Below are 17,009 nucleotides of genomic sequence, written 5' to 3'. Positions count from 1 at the left end.
GTTCATGAAAAGACTCAGTTCATGAAGAGACTCAGTTCATGTAGAGACTCAGTTCATGAAGAGACTTCAGTTCATGTAGAGACTCAGTTGATGAGACTCAGTTCATGTAGAGACTCAGTTCATGGAGAGACTTCAGTTCATGGAGAGACTTCAGTTCATGTAGAGACTCAGTTCATGAAGAGACTTCAGTTGATGTAGAGACTCAGTTCATGTAGAGACTCAGTTCATGTAGAGACTCAGTTCATGTAGAGACTCAGTTCATGTAGAGAATCAGTTCATGAAGAGACTCCAGTTGATGTAGAGACTCAGTTGATGTAGAGACTTCAGTTGATGAAGAGACTCAGTTCATGTAGAGACTCAGTTCATGTAGAGACTCAGTTCATGTAGAGACTCCAGTTCATGACGAGACTCAGTTCATGAAGAGACTCCAGTTCATGAAAAGACTCAGTTCATGAAGAGACTCAGTTCATGTAGAGACTCAGTTCATGAAGAGACTTCAGTTCATGTAGAGACTCAGTTGATGAGACTCAGTTCATGTAGAGACTCAGTTCATGGAGAGACTCAGTTCATGGAGAGACTCAGTTCATGGAGAGACTCAGTTCATGAAGAGACTTCAGTTCATGAAGAGACTTCAGTTCATGAAGAGACTCAGTTCATGTAGAGACTCAGTTCATGTAGAGACTCAGTTCATGTAGAGACTCAGTTGATGTAGAGACTCAGTTCATGAAGAGAATCCAGTACATGGAGAGACTCAGTTCATGAAGAGACTCAGTTCATGAAGAGACTCAGTTAATGTAGAGACTCAGTTGATGTAGAGACTCAGTTGATGTAGAGACTCAGTTCATGAAGAGACTCAGTTGATGTAGAGACTCAGTTGATGTAGAGACTCAGTTGATGTAGAGACTCAGTTCATGAAGAGACTCAGTTCATGAAGAGACTCAGTTGATGAAGAGACTCAGTTCATGTAGAGACTCAGTTCATGTAGAGACTCGGTTGATGTAGAGACTCAGTTGATGTAGAGACTCAGTTGATGTAGAGACTCAGTTGATGTAGAGACTCAGTTCATGAAGAGAATCCAGTACATGGAGAGACTCAGTTGATGTAGAGACTCAGTTGATGTAGAGACCCAGTTCATGTAGAGACTCAGTTCATGTAGAGACTCAGTTGACGTAGAGACTCAGTTGATGTAGAGACTCAGTTCATGAAGAGACTCAGTTGATGAAGAGACTCCAGTTGATGAAGAGACTCCAGTTCATGTAGAGACTCAGTTCATGTAGAGACTCCACTTCATGTAGAGACTCCACTTCATGTAGAGACTCAGTTCATGTAGAGACTCAGTTGATGTAGAGACTCAGTTGATGTAGAGACTTCAGTTGATGAAGAGACTTCAGTTGATGTAGAGACTCCAGTTCATGAAGAGACTTCAGTTGATGTAGAGACTCAGTTGATGTAGAGACCCAGTTGATGAAGAGACCCAGTTCATGTAGAGACTCAGTTCATGTAGAGACTCAGTTGACGTAGAGACTCAGTTGACGTAGAGACTCAGTTGATGTAGAGACTCAGTTGATGTAGAGACTCAGTTGATGAAGAGACTCAGTTGATGAAGAGACTCAGTTCATGTAGAGACTCAGTTCATGTAGAGACTCAGTTCATGTAGAGACTCAGTTGATGTAGAGACTCAGTTGATGTAGAGACTCAGTTGATGAAGAGACTCAGTTGATGAAGAGACTCAGTTCATGTAGAGACTCAGTTCATGTAGAGACTCAGTTGATGTAGAGACTCAGTTGATGTAGAGACTCAGTTGATGAAAAGACTCCAGTTGATGAAGAGACTCCAGTTGATGTAGAGACTCAGTTCATGAAGAGACTCCAGTTCATGAAGAGACTCCAGTTGATGTAGAGACTCAGTTCATGAAGAGACTTCAGTTGATGTAGAGACTCAGTTGATGTAGAGAATCAGTTCATGAAGAGACTTCAGTTGATGAAGAGACTCAGTTGATGTAGAGACTCAGTTGATGTAGAGACTCCAGTTCATGAAGAGACTTCAGTTGATGTAGAGACTCAGTTGATGTAGAGAATCAGTTCATGAAGAGACTTCAGTTGATGAAGAGACTCAGTTCATGTAGAGACTCAGTTCATGTAGAGACTCAGTTCATGTAGAGACTCCAGTTCATGACGAGACTCAGTTCATGAAGAGACTCCAGTTCATGAAAAGACTCAGTTCATGAAGAGACTCAGTTCATGTAGAGACTCAGTTCATGAAGAGACTTCAGTTCATGTAGAGACTCAGTTGATGAAGAGACTCAGTTCATGAAGAGACTCAGTTCATGTAGAGACTCAGTTCATGTAGAGACTCAGTTCATGTAGAGACTCAGTTGATGTAGAGAATCAGTTCATGAAGAGACTTCAGTTGATGAAGAGACTCAGTTGATGTAGAGACTCAGTTCATGAAGAGACTCAGTTCATGTAGAGACTCAGTTCATGTAGAGACTCAGTTCATGGATTCAGTTCAATACAGTAAAGTCAGTCATGGACTTTTTATTGAACTACAATTACTTGTTTCAGTTCAAATTGTTTTCATACATTTCCTCCTTGACCTGAATATTTTATTGCTCCCAGTTCTTGAATTTTACTGATTACTGTCAAATTACTTTAAAACAGATTTAAATTGTCATAGTAACTTGAAGAAAGAGGAACATTTAAAATGTTTTATGTTCAAGAATACCATAAAAAATGTTGTTTACAAAACTTTTTTTTTTACAAACTAAAAACAAAATGTTAATTTTTTATTTAAAATGTTGAAATATTAAAATAAATGACTTGTTGAAAAAAACTGTCTTCATTTTACAGTATGTAATTATTTTACAGTATTAAAATGAATACAGTGATGCATGTTACAGTAGTCTAGGATTTGCTGTACACAGTTACTGTGATCAGTATATACTACTGTGATAATGACGGTACTGGATTATTACTGAGTACAGTATTCTTAGGTACTGTGATTAATTTTACAGTAAGCATACTGTAAAATAGAATGCAGCTACTTGTTAATTGCTGCCAGCAACTTACTGTAAATTCTACAGTAATCTTGTTACAGTGTGCAGCTTCTGTATGTGGTTTCACTTTAAATGTGTTAAAGTATATTTTACATTATTGTTGGTATTAAATTAAGCACCAAAAATAATCTGAAGTAGAAATAAAGTAATGCTTTATTTATATTTAAACACCTTCTCCCTCCTCGTTTTAAACATGGAAGCTAATTCCTACATTAAACATTTCCATAATATCACAGTGGGGACCAGGACCGTCAGCTCAGTCAGCGGTGTGGTGGCTCTTAAAAGAGCCGTTGGGGTTCACTACAGGCGGGTCGGTCTAAGCCCTCTCCCCGCGGATGCGGCGGGCCAGCTGGATGTCTTTGGGCATGATGGTGACCCTCTTGGCGTGGATGGCGCACAGGTTGGTGTCCTCGAACAGGCCGACCAGGTAAGCCTCGCTGGACTCCTGCAGAGCCATGACGGCGGAGCTCTGGAAGCGCAGGTCGGTCTTGAAGTCCTGAGCGATCTCCCTCACCAGGCGCTGGAAGGGCAGCTTGCGGATCAGCAGCTCGGTGGACTTCTGGTAGCGGCGGATCTCCCTCAGAGCCACGGTGCCGGGCCTGTAACGGTGGGGCTTCTTCACTCCGCCGGTGGCAGGGGCGCTCTTACGGGCAGCTTTGGTCGCCAGCTGCTTCCTGGGAGCTTTTCCTCCGGTGGACTTCCGGGCGGTCTGCTTGGTTCTGGCCATTGTAGTCGCTCGGTCTGCTGCGGGTTCACGGATCAAGAAGGAATGCCTCGAGAGCGCGAAGAGACGCTTTATAAAGGAGCTGCCGGAGTCAGGGCGGCGCTGATTGGTCCGAGCGGGGAGACACGCGCGCTGTAGCTGCGCTGCGATTGGACCAGAGGAATTCAAAGTACACCCGTAAACACAGCGGCTGAATAACAGAATGAATAAAAGACAAGAAGAGAGAAAAGTTCAGACCATGTCAATATGTTATATTATATTATTATAATATTATATTTATACGATTCAGGATGAATAGAAACTGGATTTAATCATTTTAACTCCGTTTCATGATTGTTGTTTATCTTAAATGGCAACATTCTTCTATAACTATACTTAACTAACATAAATCTAATAACTGGTACAGAATGCTTAATTACTTTAATAACATTATATTTGTTGACAGTGTTTTAGTGTTAAATATGATCAACTGATCAACAAAGCACTGGGAAAATACTTGATTATACTTCCATACATTTTAATGTGTTGGTTTTAATACTTGACACCTGCTCATGAAAAGTCACATAAATAAATAAAAAAGCATCTATATATATATATATATATATATATATATATATATATATATATATATATATATATATATATATATATATATATATATATATATATATAGATATAGATATATATATATTTATGATGAACACATTGCTTATGTATTTACTTTATAGTTACAAGTGACTTTATGTAAGCTAAGTGATGAAGATTATAATTATATTAACTTCCAATATTAATCTTTTTAGTTTTGGGGCTTCACTTCACTGTTTTTAGAAAAAGCTGAAAAGGGAAAATAAATCTATAAACTAGTCTGAAAACAAATGTTCTGTAATAAACTGTAAATATTGTTTATATAATAAAACAATAATGGCTCATTTTAAACTAAATACACATTATATATCAAAGGGAAAAGCTCTTTATGGATGTGTGTGGCTCTTAAAAGAGCCGTTTGGTGCACTAGTGCTGCGGGAAGTCGCTTCACTTTTTCGCTGCAGCTTTCTTGGCAGGCGCCTTCCTCTTCGCGGGAGCCTTCCTCGCAGGTGCCTTCTTCGGGGTAGCCTTCTTGAGGGCAGCCTTCTTAGGAGTCGCCTTCTTGGGAGCAGCCTTCTTGGGGGTTAACTTCTTAGGGGTCGCCGGCTTCTTGGCGGCTTTCTTCGGGGACTTCTTCACCGCTTTCTTAGCCACCTTAACCGGCGTCTTGGCAGCGGCTTTGGCGGCGGCCTTCTTCACCACTTTCTTCACCGGTTTGGCTTTGGGCGCCGCCTTGGCGAGCTTGAAGGAGCCGGAGGCCCCTGACCCGGTAGTCTGGATCAGAGTCCCGTTAGCCACCATCTTATTCACCGCGGAGACGATGCGACCCCTGGCCGTGGCCACTTCGATGCCCTCGGCAGCCAGCGCCTTCTTGATGCCCGCGAGAGAGATCCCTTTCCGGGCGCTGGACTCAGTCACGGCATCGATGATCTGCTTCGGAAGGGTCGGTCCCACTTTGGAAGCGGCACGGGCCGCCGCCTTCTCCTTCGGGGATTTGGGAGGCTTGGCGGCCTTGGGGGCCTTGGCGGCGGCCTTGGGGGCCTTGGCGGCGGCCTTGGGGGCCTTGGCGGCGGCCGGTGCTGCCGGGGGAGCTGTTGGAGGTTCTTCTGCCATCTCCGCTGTGGATGCGTTTGTGTCGGTCTGACGGCAGGAGGCGGCTCTTATAAAGCACATGAGAACCGTGGAGAGTCAACCGGCACAGCCGCTCCGCCGAGCTGCTGAAACATGGCGACACTTGTGTTTTCTCTTCCACCGTTTTGGGGATAAAATCCACACAAGAGACCCGTTTTTAAACACAGCCGTTGTTTCCGCAGCGAGAGGACACTTTCCCCTCCACACTGAGCTCGCCTTCGGCCCCGAGGACTCGTTTATTTGCTCCCGGGAGGCTCCAAACCGCTCGGATTCACGCTCACTTTGTGCAACTCGCAGCGCGTTTCCTCCACATTTGGGCTCTAAAAACGGGTCAAAGTGTTCCGGTGGACACCTGCCGGCGGCGGTCCGGTTAACGGAGACTCGCGAGGACGCGACCGCACGGAAGTCACCGCGGTGCCGAGACGTGTTGGGTCCGAATCCGAGCAGTTGTCGGCGGCAGTAAACACACAGGTGTGCGCGGGTGGATCTGGGCGGTTACCTGTCTCAGGTAGATCCGCTGGGATCATATTAACGGTCATAAAGTGGTCAATGTGAACATTTATTTTAAGTATAAAGAACCTTATATAAAGGTTCCATAAACACGTTGGTTATTCTCCTGCAGCCTGAGATCTTATTAACACAATATTCATAATATAAATATTCATAATTAATAACTGATGGCAGTTTTTTTGAAGAGTTAACTCCCTTTAAACAGATTGTAGATTTATATTATATTTTAAATGAACGTGAAGACAAATGCTGCTTTAGATATGTGAACATGTTGAATGTGATGCTGAGCACCAACACCAAGGACAGGACTAATGAAAGGTACCTGGAGGTGTTGCTTCTTTAACGTGGTGTTATTTATATATGAAGTACTCCTCAATCAATTCTAATCAGTATTGATCAAGAAACAGGCCAATAATATGAACATACAATCCTAATGTAATGCGGCGCAAACTTGTCTTTATGATAAAGTTCATGCTTAATGAATCAGCAGCCCCTTTTTAAACAGAAATGTAGTATGTAGGTCTTCATCAAAATAATCCCTGCAGATGTATTCTGTTTTTTATATTTGACAGATGTGAGATGATGACAATTATAGAAGAAGCAAAGCTGGTTTTTGTATGAATTTCTCAGTTTTGTACGTAACAAATTTTTCTTTTAAGGTTTCGCTAACTTCATTGTTTAGGTTAAGTCAACTCATTTTATTAAAAGCAAAGTGTACTACATTTTTCAGATTACGTTACTTGACGTTTCAAGTAACGCAATCTTGATTTTGTACATTAATTCAACTTAAATGTACAAGGAAATTTAAGTTGAATTAACTTGCAAAATGAAGTTGACTTTACTTGAAAATTGATTCGCTGCATACAAAAAATGAAGTTATTCATACAAAAGCCAGCATTGCTTATTCTATGTAATAAATGTATGCACAAAGTTGCCTTGATTGTATGAAGTAGATGAAGCAGGGTATTGTTATCAGTAGTGGTTGAGAAGCGTCAGATGTTTAGTTAAAAAGATGTTTAGTTAAAAAGGGTTCAGTTCACCAACACTGACCAGAGATAATGATCTGAACCGAGTCACGTTTATAATATTAATACCTTTTAAAACAAGTTAAATAAATAAAGCATTGCTACATAAATAATGTTTTTCGAGCACTTGAGTATTGATCAATATCTTATTTCTAATTAACCGGCTGGTCATCTGAATTATTATCAATGAAACTATGAAGCCAGTAGCTGTTGACACTACTGGAGGAATAAATGTGGTTGTATGTTGGTCATCCAATGCATACAAGGTAGAAGAGATGAGACAGAGATACTTTATACTTCTTCTTACATCAAAGTCAACTAGAGGTGATCCTGGATCCCTCAAGGCACCATTGATCACCATGGGGATGTGGGTGATCGGGGTGCTGGGAGCCTAAAAGGACAAACATAACCATTATGAGTAAAGATCATGCACTGATCTAAAACTAGCTGTCAAACCCAACATGTTCCAGCTGTGTGATCCATGTGGGATCTAACATGTTGTGTCAGGACAGAGCCAGACTGTTACTCCATTTACAGTTTCACAATAAGGTCATTGTAAAACAGAACATACATGTGTGAGCTCATCATCACATATCAATTGCAAGTTGAGGGTTACTTTTTAATATTGAGGTCATTATCATTGAAGATGTTGAACTGGATTACTACTCTGAGGTGATTATAATATTCTGATGTGTGTAGATGTGGAGAACAAAGAACCAAGACCTTCTAACTTTGAACATTGTGATAGGTGTATACCTAATAAAGTGGCAACTGAGAAACTGAAGCGTATGCAGTTAGATCAAACTGTTTTGAGAGAAAATCAAAGGTAAACATTGTCTCTATAGATTTAAGTAATAAGAAAATCCCCTTTGTTTGACCTCAACACATTGAACATATACTTGTGAAATTAAATATGAGATAATGTTGTGATCATTATCACATTGTTCTTTTTAGATGTAGCTTGAATGAATTATAAATAATACATAATATAACAATAATACATGTTTCTCTCTGCATTACATAATTATAACTCATTACATTGTTCAATAGAAACTATACATGAGTTCAGAACGAGACAAAAGGTTCATGATAGGGCTGCAACAACGAATCGATAAAATCGATAAAAATCGATTATCAAAAGTGTTGGCAACGAATTACATTATCGATTCGTTGTGTCGCGCGATTATTACGCCAGGCAATAAGTCGCGGAGAAGAAGAAAAAGAGCGGAGCAGAGCAACTGGCCAGCAGCGTTTCTGAGATTGGAGTGAGACACGAGAAAAGCTGAGGTCGTGATCTTCTCAAAAATAGAAGATCTTTGACAAGTCGAGTCTTGGCCAATCAGCGTCTTCATGTTCCTCCAACTTGTTTCTAATGGAAGCTAGTCAGCTTGCTATCGCGTTAGCTAACGTGTTTGGTTGTGTATTGTCGTTAAAGTTCCGTTATGTTCCGTTACAGTTCAGTCTTGCTTGTAAAAAAACGTAACGTGATGAAACATGCCGTCACCCCCCGGTCTGGTTCAGTTCACCAGTCACTCGTTAACGTTAAACCGGCTCACCGGAGGATCTGGCTGCAGGTTTTTTTTTTTTTTTTACTCAAAGTAGAATGAAGCAAATCACGTCGTTGGGTTCAGCCAACAACGTGACGTCGTGGTCAAAAGAGACCCAGAATGAAAGAGTTTAAGGAAGAGGACGCTCTTATGTCCAGTATTTCATACATATTGATAAAGCAGGGTATGTAAATGCAGCCTCTGGAGGGATCAATTACAGTAAAAAGGGCTCACATTTGGCAGATGTAAAGCATACATGTGTATGTTTTTAGTGTTAGTCCATTTTGTTGTTTTAATTAACAGCTCAGGGATGTTCAAGATGTTTTGCACTGTCACTTCTGTTTTTGAATAAAGGGTTGGAAATTAACGCTTTTTTGATAAAAACATTTTTTTATCTGATTTATCAATTAATCGAAAAAATAATCAACCGATTATTCGATTATTAAAATAATCGTTAGTTGCAGCCCTAGTTCATGACGTTTATTATATTATTCTACAACTGATCTTTTATCTCATTTGTTTACTTATTCAAGAGTTTTTCTACAGGAATCCTGTTTACACATGAAACTGATGGAGATCTGGTTATCACAAGTTTATCATAACAATCCTTAAATATGTCGTCACGTCTACACAGTAGCGTCATTATTACAGTCTACATAATAGCTTTATTATTACAGTCTACATAATAGCTTTATTATTACAGTCTACATAGTCACTTCATTACATAGTCACTTCATCATTACAGTCTACATAGTCACTTCATCATTACAGTCTACATAGTCACTTCATTACTACAGTCTACATAGTCACTTCATCATTACAGTCTACATAGTCACTTCATTACTACAGTCTACATAGTCACTTCATCATTACAGTCTACATAGTCACTTCATCATTACAGTCTACATAGTCACTTCATCATTACAGTCTACATAGTCACTTCATCATTACAGTCTACATAGTCACTTCATCATTACAGTCTACATAGTCACTTCATCATTACAGTCTACATAGTCACTTCATTACTACAGTCTACATAGTCACTTCATCATTACAGTCTACATAGTCACTTCATTACTACAGTCTACATAGTCACTTCATCATTACAGTCTACATAGTCACTTCATCATTACAGTCTACATAGTCACTTCATCATTACAGTCTACATAGTCACTTCATCATTACAGTCTACATAGTCACTTCATCATTACAGTCTACATAGTCACTTCATCACTACAGTCTACATAGTCACTTCAAGAGAGCACTGCTCGCTGGCAGGAAACAGGAAGCGATCCTGTTTCAAAACATTCCATCAAGACAGCATGGAAGTCCGAACCGATAGTGTTCCAGAACTTTTTCACAAAATCCGTGGAGAGGCCGTCGATTCCCGGAGTCCTTCCTGCAGCCATCTGGTTCACGGCAGCAGTCGGCTCCTCCAGCGTAGCATCTCCTCTGGGCTGAGCTGTGGAAGCCCCTCCAGGAGCTGCTTGCGGCTCTCTTGGCAGCATTGCTCCTCCTCAAAAAGAGCAGCGTAGTAATCCATGCATGGGTCCTCATCTCCCTCTGGTCGGTGGTTATCCTGCCTCCTGGGAGCTTCAGACAGGTCATCCGCCTCCTCTGCGCCGTCGATCTCTCCAAATTGAAGAAGAACGAGCTTGGGGCATCCATGTCTTTCACCTGGAGAAACCGAGCCCGAACCAGAGCTCCCTTCGCTCTCTCTTGTAGGAAGGAGCTCAACTCCATCCTCCTCTCCTTCAGCAGTTGGCCCACTCTGGGATCCGGGTCTCTCTGAAACCCTTCCTCAATGTCCTTTATGTTGGCTTCAAGGTCCTTAACTGCAGCCTGTATTACCGCGGTGCCGTTTGAGGTACCTTTCCTCCCTCCATTGTTTCAGAGAACCGAAACAAACTTTTTCAGCTTTCCACTGCTGCCAAAGAACCTCAAAAGCCTGACAAAAAGTGCTGCCCTGCAGAATTGTATTAGTAAAATGCCAGTAGGAGTTAACCCTTTCACCTGGGGAGGTCATCAAGCCTAAACTGACGAGGTGATGGTCGGCGAACCCGACTGGATTTATAGTGCTACTTTTTATCCTGGAGCTGAGACTTTTAGGGATGTAAATCCTGTCCAACCTAGCTGCACTTTGTCGTTTCTGACCCTCACCCAAGTGTACTGCCTGGCTTGCGGGAGTTTTACCCTCCAGGTGTCCAAAATGTGAAATGCGATACACAAGGTTTGGTGGCTACAACGATTTTGTGCTGAAAGGGAGCTGACTATTACTATTTATAAAGTCACAGGTACCCGTATTATAAAAGCAATAAGGTACTCGAGGCAGTACTGTGTCTACAACAATGTACTGTTCAAGGGTTTGCTAACAGCACCCTTGAACAGTACATTATTGTAGACACAGTACTGCCTTGAGTACCTTATTGCTTAAATATCACATCAGTAGCTGATATTGACTTATTACTTTACTTCCTGTTTCAAATCAGGTCTCAAACTTTAACATTCAAGTCCAACAAAGAGCAATATTTTAGAAATGTATTTTTTATTTTCACATTAACATATTTTCCTTAAATTATGTAACGACTTATTGAACCGTTGCACTGAAACCGGCTCAGAGTGCATCTCCTGGTTTAATGTGTAAACATAATTCATACTCGGAACACTAAATATTCTTCAATGTCCGTGTTGATCGTCTCTCCTTTTCTGTTTGGAACGACCTCCTTTTGACCTTTCACCTCATTTTGAGCCAAACTAAATGTGTTTTTTTTGTATTTGAAAAGTGTATAAAAGGGGTAGTTTGATTTCATATGAAACAAAAAAAAGTTATTTAATTAATAATTGAAGCCGGTTGCTCGGCCCAGAACGTCAACATTCTAGGAGTCTATTGTGTTTTACTGTCATACGCACAGACAACAGCTATTCTGTACGATGTGAAGCGTATTCTGCTGGTCCTCCTCACACAGCATTACAATGAACCCAAGGTCAAACATACATGAAAATAAGGCACGAAATAGTATTGCACAAACACATGACACTAGTATTGCTCCGTGTATAAAGTGCACTATGCATTGATGTCCAATGACAGACTCTCACTGTGTCATCCGGGGCTCTACTGCCCCCTAGTGGCAGGGCGGTAGATTGACCCACATTGATCTTATAGCCAGAGATCTACCACATTCACAGATTATTTACAGCACGGAGGGAATTCATTGTTTATGGTTATGGAGGAATATCAATACGTCATCTGTTAAATATTGACTGTTAAAATGGAACGAACACAAATTATCAACAGATTTGTGTTATGCATTGTTTAGCTTTGGTCTCTGGCCTCTCATTGATAAACCTGGTAGGATAACTAAGGAAAGTGATCACTTATTGATAACATTTTTACAAATGACCAAGTAACAAGTGGTTTGTTTTGAACTGAAATCAGTGATCATTTTCCTCAGAATAAGAACAGCTGAGAGAACTGAGGCTTCAAGATGGAACTTAAAACAACAGCTGGGATGAGGAGTATGAAGATCATAACCAGGCCTATGATGCATTGTTTTCATATGTTTGGAGTTATACAATAAGCATTGTCCTATTAGCAGCTGCAGGGTAAAGGGTACAGGAAAGACACGGTGACTAAAAGTCTACAAAGAGTAAAAAGAAAAATGTACTTTAAAAGAAATATTTACAACTGAGAACCAATGAAAGTGAGGGAAAATATGAGTTTTATAAGAATAAACTGACTTCCATTATGAGATAACAGAAGAAGGAGTACTATAATAAAATACTAGAGGATAGTGCAATCAATATTAAAGGACTTGGAAAGTAATCAATCAGATTATGTTGGAACGACTCTGGCCAAAAAATACTTGTGCCTGATAACAAAAAGATTAGTTTGATAACATTCTTGAGGATAATTTAATTGTCATGTTCCTTTGAGCGGTGAATGAAGCTGAAATCATTGAAATTGTAAAAAACTTCAAAAGAAAAAAGATCTTCTGATATATTTTCTATTGATATGGTGATCATTAAAGTAATTGATTGTATTGCAGGACCTCTGACCTATAAATGTAATCAGTCTTTTCAAAAAGGTATTTTTCATAATAAAATGAAAACTGCAAAGGTAATACCAATATTTAAAAATGGAGATAAGCGTTACATGGATAATTATAGACCAATATCCCTTCTTCCTCAATTTTCTAAAATATTAGAGAAACTATTTGTGCAAAAATTGGATCTCTTTTAAGTAAAAATAAATTATTAGGACAAATAGAACTACTGTGCACTAATGGAGATGTGGAAGGAATAACAAAGAACATGATGAGTATTCTATTGGCATTTACACTGACCTGCAGAAGGCTTTGATATAAAGATCACAGTAAGTTATTGATTACATTAGAAGTATATAGATCACACTAAGTTATTAATTACATTAGACAAGTATATAGATCACAGTAAATGATTGATTACATTAGAGAAGTATGGATCAGAGGGTGCTCGGTGTACAGCGGCTGAACCCTGTAATCTGTGAAATATAACTATAACAACGGAGGAAGATTCCTGCTAAAAGTACTGCAGTTATGAAGTTTAGCAGCTGAACTACTGCAGTAGAAGTAATTATAATTATCTTATAAATGATTAATACGCTTTGAGAGGAGAAGTATTCTGAAACTCTTTTGGCGCCGAGCAGAAGCGTCACAGTGAAAACATGAATCTGAAAGGAGCTCTTCTCTGATTGGACGACCGCAGCTCCGCTCTCTCTGACCAATCAGAGAGCAGCGTGGTTGTATATAAGCCCGCCGGCGCCGCCATGAAGACACTCTCCTCTGTGAGCGACTCAGAAAGCAAGAAGCAAAGATGTCTGGACGTGGAAAGGGAGCCGGTAAGACCAGAGCGAAGGCCAAGACCAGGTCCTCCAGGGCCGGGCTCCAGTTCCCCGTCGGCCGTGTCCACAGACACCTGAGGAAGGGTAACTACGCCCAGCGTGTCGGCGCCGGAGCTCCGGTGTACCTGGCGGCGGTGCTGGAGTACCTGACCGCTGAGATCCTGGAGCTGGCCGGGAACGCTGCCCGCGACAACAAGAAGACCAGGATCATCCCCCGTCACCTGCAGCTGGCCGTCCGCAACGACGAGGAGCTCAACAAGCTGCTGGGCGGAGTGACCATCGCTCAGGGCGGCGTGCTGCCCAACATCCAGGCGGTGCTGCTGCCCAAGAAGACCGAGAAGGCCGCCAAGAAGTAGAGCGCGTGACCGAGACGACGACCACACCAACGGCTCTTTTAAGAGCCACCACACTCCTGAAGAGAGATCCTGTGGATACACGGACTTATTCATGTTTGCTTTAAGTCTGTCAGTGTTATTTATGAGCTCAATATTAATCTATTATTCATATATGACGTTGCACCAGAAGTGTTGTATATAAATTGCAACACTTCTGATCTTTTTAACAAAATAACAAATGTTAACTTCCTTAAATAATTCATGATTTTAACACTGCAAACGAGATAAAGAGAAATACTTCATTTAATTTTAAATGTTTTATTAAATAGATGTGTTCATAGTTGTTGTATATAAATGGTTGTTCCTGATCCGATGTGAGGTCCCGGGACAGGATGTCATGTTACAGATTGTAAAGCTCTGAGGCAAACTTGTGTTTGTGATGTTGGGCTATACAAAAAAAATGAATTGAATTTGTTGGTGAAACAAGTGAATTGTAGAAATATGAAAGTTACCGTCCTCTAAACGTTAAACTAATAACTATTAGTGGAGAAAATACATTAAAAACAACTTGGATCATTATAGGTTCAGATAATATAAATATTTATATTATATAATAAATATAAACTTCTTTGTATATTTGGCTCAACTCTGTGTATGAAATCTAGTTCCTTCAATATTTAACCAATTTAAAATAATAGTTTCAGTTCAGTAAATATTAATATATTACCTGACAAGTAGAACATTAAACTATAGAAGCAGCTAGACTAATTATCACTGAACTATATAGTTAGTAGTTCAGAGTACTTCTTGTGTGAAACTAAGTATCAGTAGTTAAAAAACGTGCCATCAGAGATCAACATCGCTGTCGTCTTGAACAGGCTACATGTAGCATGCTAGAATTAAGCATGTTATCATATAGCATGTTAGAGTTAAGCATTTTGCATGTTAACATGTAGCATGTTAGAATGAAGCATTTAGCATGTAGCATGTTAGAATGAAGCATTTAGCATGTAGCATGTTAGAATTAAGCATTTAGCATGTAGCATGTTAGAATTAAGCATTTAGCATGTAGCATGTTAGAATTAAGCATGTAGCATGTAGCATGTTAGAATGAAGCAAGTTTGCGTCTACTTTAAAACAGGAGAACACTCATCAGAACTCAGTAACTTGTTTATTTTTGGTTCATTTCTACATGACATCATCGGTTAGTTTTGGGTCAAAGTATTTCAGATATACAGACATGAAGACGCTGAGATTTCCCGACTGACATTGAACACAATAAAGCGTCTATCTACAATGGCTTCAGCCAATCACGAGGCAGCTTGTACTCCTCGTCATGGTAACAACCCAGGTCTGTTGGTGGTGCGTTCACTGACCGTCGGACTGTTCCTTGAACGCACCATTCAAACGCTGTAGAGTCGTCTAAAGTACTTTCATATGATTATAGATGTATTATATTATTATATTTATAGGAACCTGAAAAACCTTTCAAACACCAAGGTTGAAGAAAAAGTCATAATTTTTTAATCTTGGGGAATTAGTTGTAATGCTCCAGTAAAAAAATGAGGTCTATGATTTTAAAAACTTTTTCTCTAATTATTGCAACTTTTTTACCAGATGATTTTTCTCCAAACATGACAGCCTTTTTCTCCTAAACTTCTTGCAACATTTAGATGTTATATATTTTAATATTTCTGCTCAATATTATACCGACATAGAAATACACTTGTCTGTGTCGTGGAGCTTGTGAGCAGCTGTGACCACGAAGAAGAAGAAGAAGAGTCTGCCCTCTTGTGGTCAGGAGGACTTACTGCAGCGCTTCTTCTTCTCTGAGTTCCCGTCAGTTTGAAGATGCATCAACATTATTATTCATGACTCGTCATCCTGAGAAGTAGAATATAAGCTGTGACGGGGAACCCACGTTAGCTTCACGCATCACGTTAGCATCCTTAAAACTAAGCTAAGCTAAGCTAACCAACGGCTGCTGAGAGTTCAAAAAGGAGAATTTCTGGTCCAATAGCGGGAGACGAAAGACGAGAGGAGGCAACGAGAGACGAGAGGAGGCAACGAAAGACGAGAGGAGACGAGAGACAACGGGAGATGAGAGGAGACGAGAGGAAACGAGTCCTGGAGGAGGAGCATTATGACACCTGTCTCCGGTGGCCCCGCCCCCTCATTAGGAGCATGATGACAACTGTCTCTGGTGGCCCCGCCCCCTCATTAGGAGCATGATGACACCTGTCTCCGGTGGCCCCGTCCCTTCATTAGGAGCATTATGACACCTGTCTCCGGTGGCCCCGCCCCCTCATTGTGAGCTGATGACACCTGTCTCTGTTGACCCCACCCCCTTATTGTGAGGTGGCGGCCTGTTTACGAAAAGTTTCAAAGAACGCCAGCATCCCCTTCCTCGTGCTGCCGCTGCTGTTCCCATGGTGACGGGAGGAGAGAGCAGGGAAGGCGTCCATGGAGTTTGCCCTTTTGACCTTTGACGAAGCCGCACGCCACGACTTGGTCCTCGGAGGAGGAGTCTGAGCCACCAGACACTTCTGATACTGGACCTAGTGTACAGGAAGGAGTCCGTTTAAACAGGTAGACTTGCAGAGTGCAGGTGTTCACAGGTTCCTAGTTATGAAGGAGAGCATACCTGTCCAGGTGTGCTACTCACCATATCTGTCCAGGTGCTACTCACCATACCTGTCCAGGTGTGCTACTCACTAGCCCTGTCCAGGTGTGCTACTCACTAGCCCTGTCCAGCTGTGCTACTCACTAGATCTGTCCAGGTGTGCTACTCACTAGATCTGTCCAGGTGCTACTCACCATACCTGTCAAGGTGTGCTACTCACCATACAGGCCGCCTGGACCGCCTCAGACAGGACTCCGGCGTCTGGTTCGCACCAGAACACGTGACACTCGAACCTCTGCGTGCCGCCGTCTGCGATCACGGCGAAGGTGTGGCAGTTGTGGCCGACGCCCAGGAAGGTGAGGAAACGTACCTGACACTCCCAGAGAGGCTTCTCCCCTTCCTGTCAGGATCCAATGAGAGAGAGGAACAGAGTAAGCTCCGCCCTGCCCACACCTCCCAGGTGCACTAACAGGGTTTACCTCTCCCCGCCACAGGGACAGGACGTTGTCGGTGACGCGGATCACGGCCGGCTGCCACTCGTCTCCGTCGGTGGAGTTCATGATGCTTTCTATTGCTCGATTCAACACCTCCATAC

At 41.4% G+C, this 17,009-nt stretch overlaps 4 protein-coding genes across 4 annotated transcripts in view; 1 reads left to right on the top strand and 3 right to left on the bottom strand.

The window, feature by feature from the left end:
• Positions 1-3,371: 3,371 nt before the first annotated feature.
• On the bottom strand, positions 3,372-3,782 carry LOC306753553 (histone H3.2; the record flags this gene model as incomplete). Its single annotated transcript, XM_079237437.1, has 1 exon — positions 3,372-3,782. One exon carries the CDS (start codon positions 3,780-3,782, stop codon positions 3,372-3,374), a length of 411 nt encoding a protein of 136 aa, XP_079093563.1.
• Positions 3,783-4,811: 1,029 nt separating this feature from the next.
• Positions 4,812-10,085, bottom strand: LOC306753087 (uncharacterized protein; the record flags this gene model as incomplete). Its single annotated transcript, XM_079236924.1, has 3 exons — positions 4,812-5,504; positions 7,338-7,421; positions 9,897-10,085. 3 exons carry the CDS (start codon positions 10,083-10,085, stop codon positions 4,812-4,814), a joined length of 966 nt encoding a protein of 321 aa, XP_079093050.1.
• Positions 10,086-13,415: 3,330 nt separating this feature from the next.
• On the top strand, positions 13,416-14,298 carry LOC306753554 (histone H2A-like). The gene has a single exon (XM_079237438.1). The coding sequence runs from the start codon at positions 13,429-13,431 to the stop codon at positions 13,810-13,812; it is 384 nt and encodes a 127-aa protein (XP_079093564.1). The 5' UTR covers positions 13,416-13,428; the 3' UTR covers positions 13,813-14,298.
• A 1,841-nt stretch (positions 14,299-16,139) lies between these two features.
• The window catches only part of apbb3 (amyloid beta (A4) precursor protein-binding, family B, member 3), a gene marked incomplete at its 3' end in the record, with an annotated part of 14,579 nt that continues 13,709 nt past the window's right edge, over positions 16,140-17,009 (bottom strand). The window contains exons 11-13 of the mRNA XM_079236912.1: positions 16,894-17,009; positions 16,635-16,814; positions 16,140-16,349 (exon numbers count right to left, since the gene is read on the bottom strand). Coding sequence (XP_079093038.1) covers positions 16,140-16,349; positions 16,635-16,814; positions 16,894-17,009 — 506 coding nt within the window. The remainder of the gene's footprint in view (positions 16,350-16,634; positions 16,815-16,893) is intronic.

This window comes from Taurulus bubalis (genome assembly GCF_910589615.1).
Source record: "Taurulus bubalis genome assembly, chromosome: 2".
In the NCBI taxonomy this organism is placed as follows: Eukaryota; Metazoa; Chordata; class Actinopteri; order Perciformes; family Cottidae; genus Taurulus; species Taurulus bubalis.
The sequence above is the reverse complement of the archived record's forward strand: the minus strand, read 5'-3'. Positions and strand labels throughout refer to the sequence as shown.

Bases quoted from the DNA above. Each gene is read 5' to 3' on its own strand.
- LOC306753554 (XM_079237438.1), top strand. From the start codon at position 13,429: ATGTCTGGACGTGGAAAGGGAGCCGGTAAGACCAGAGCGAAGGCCAAG.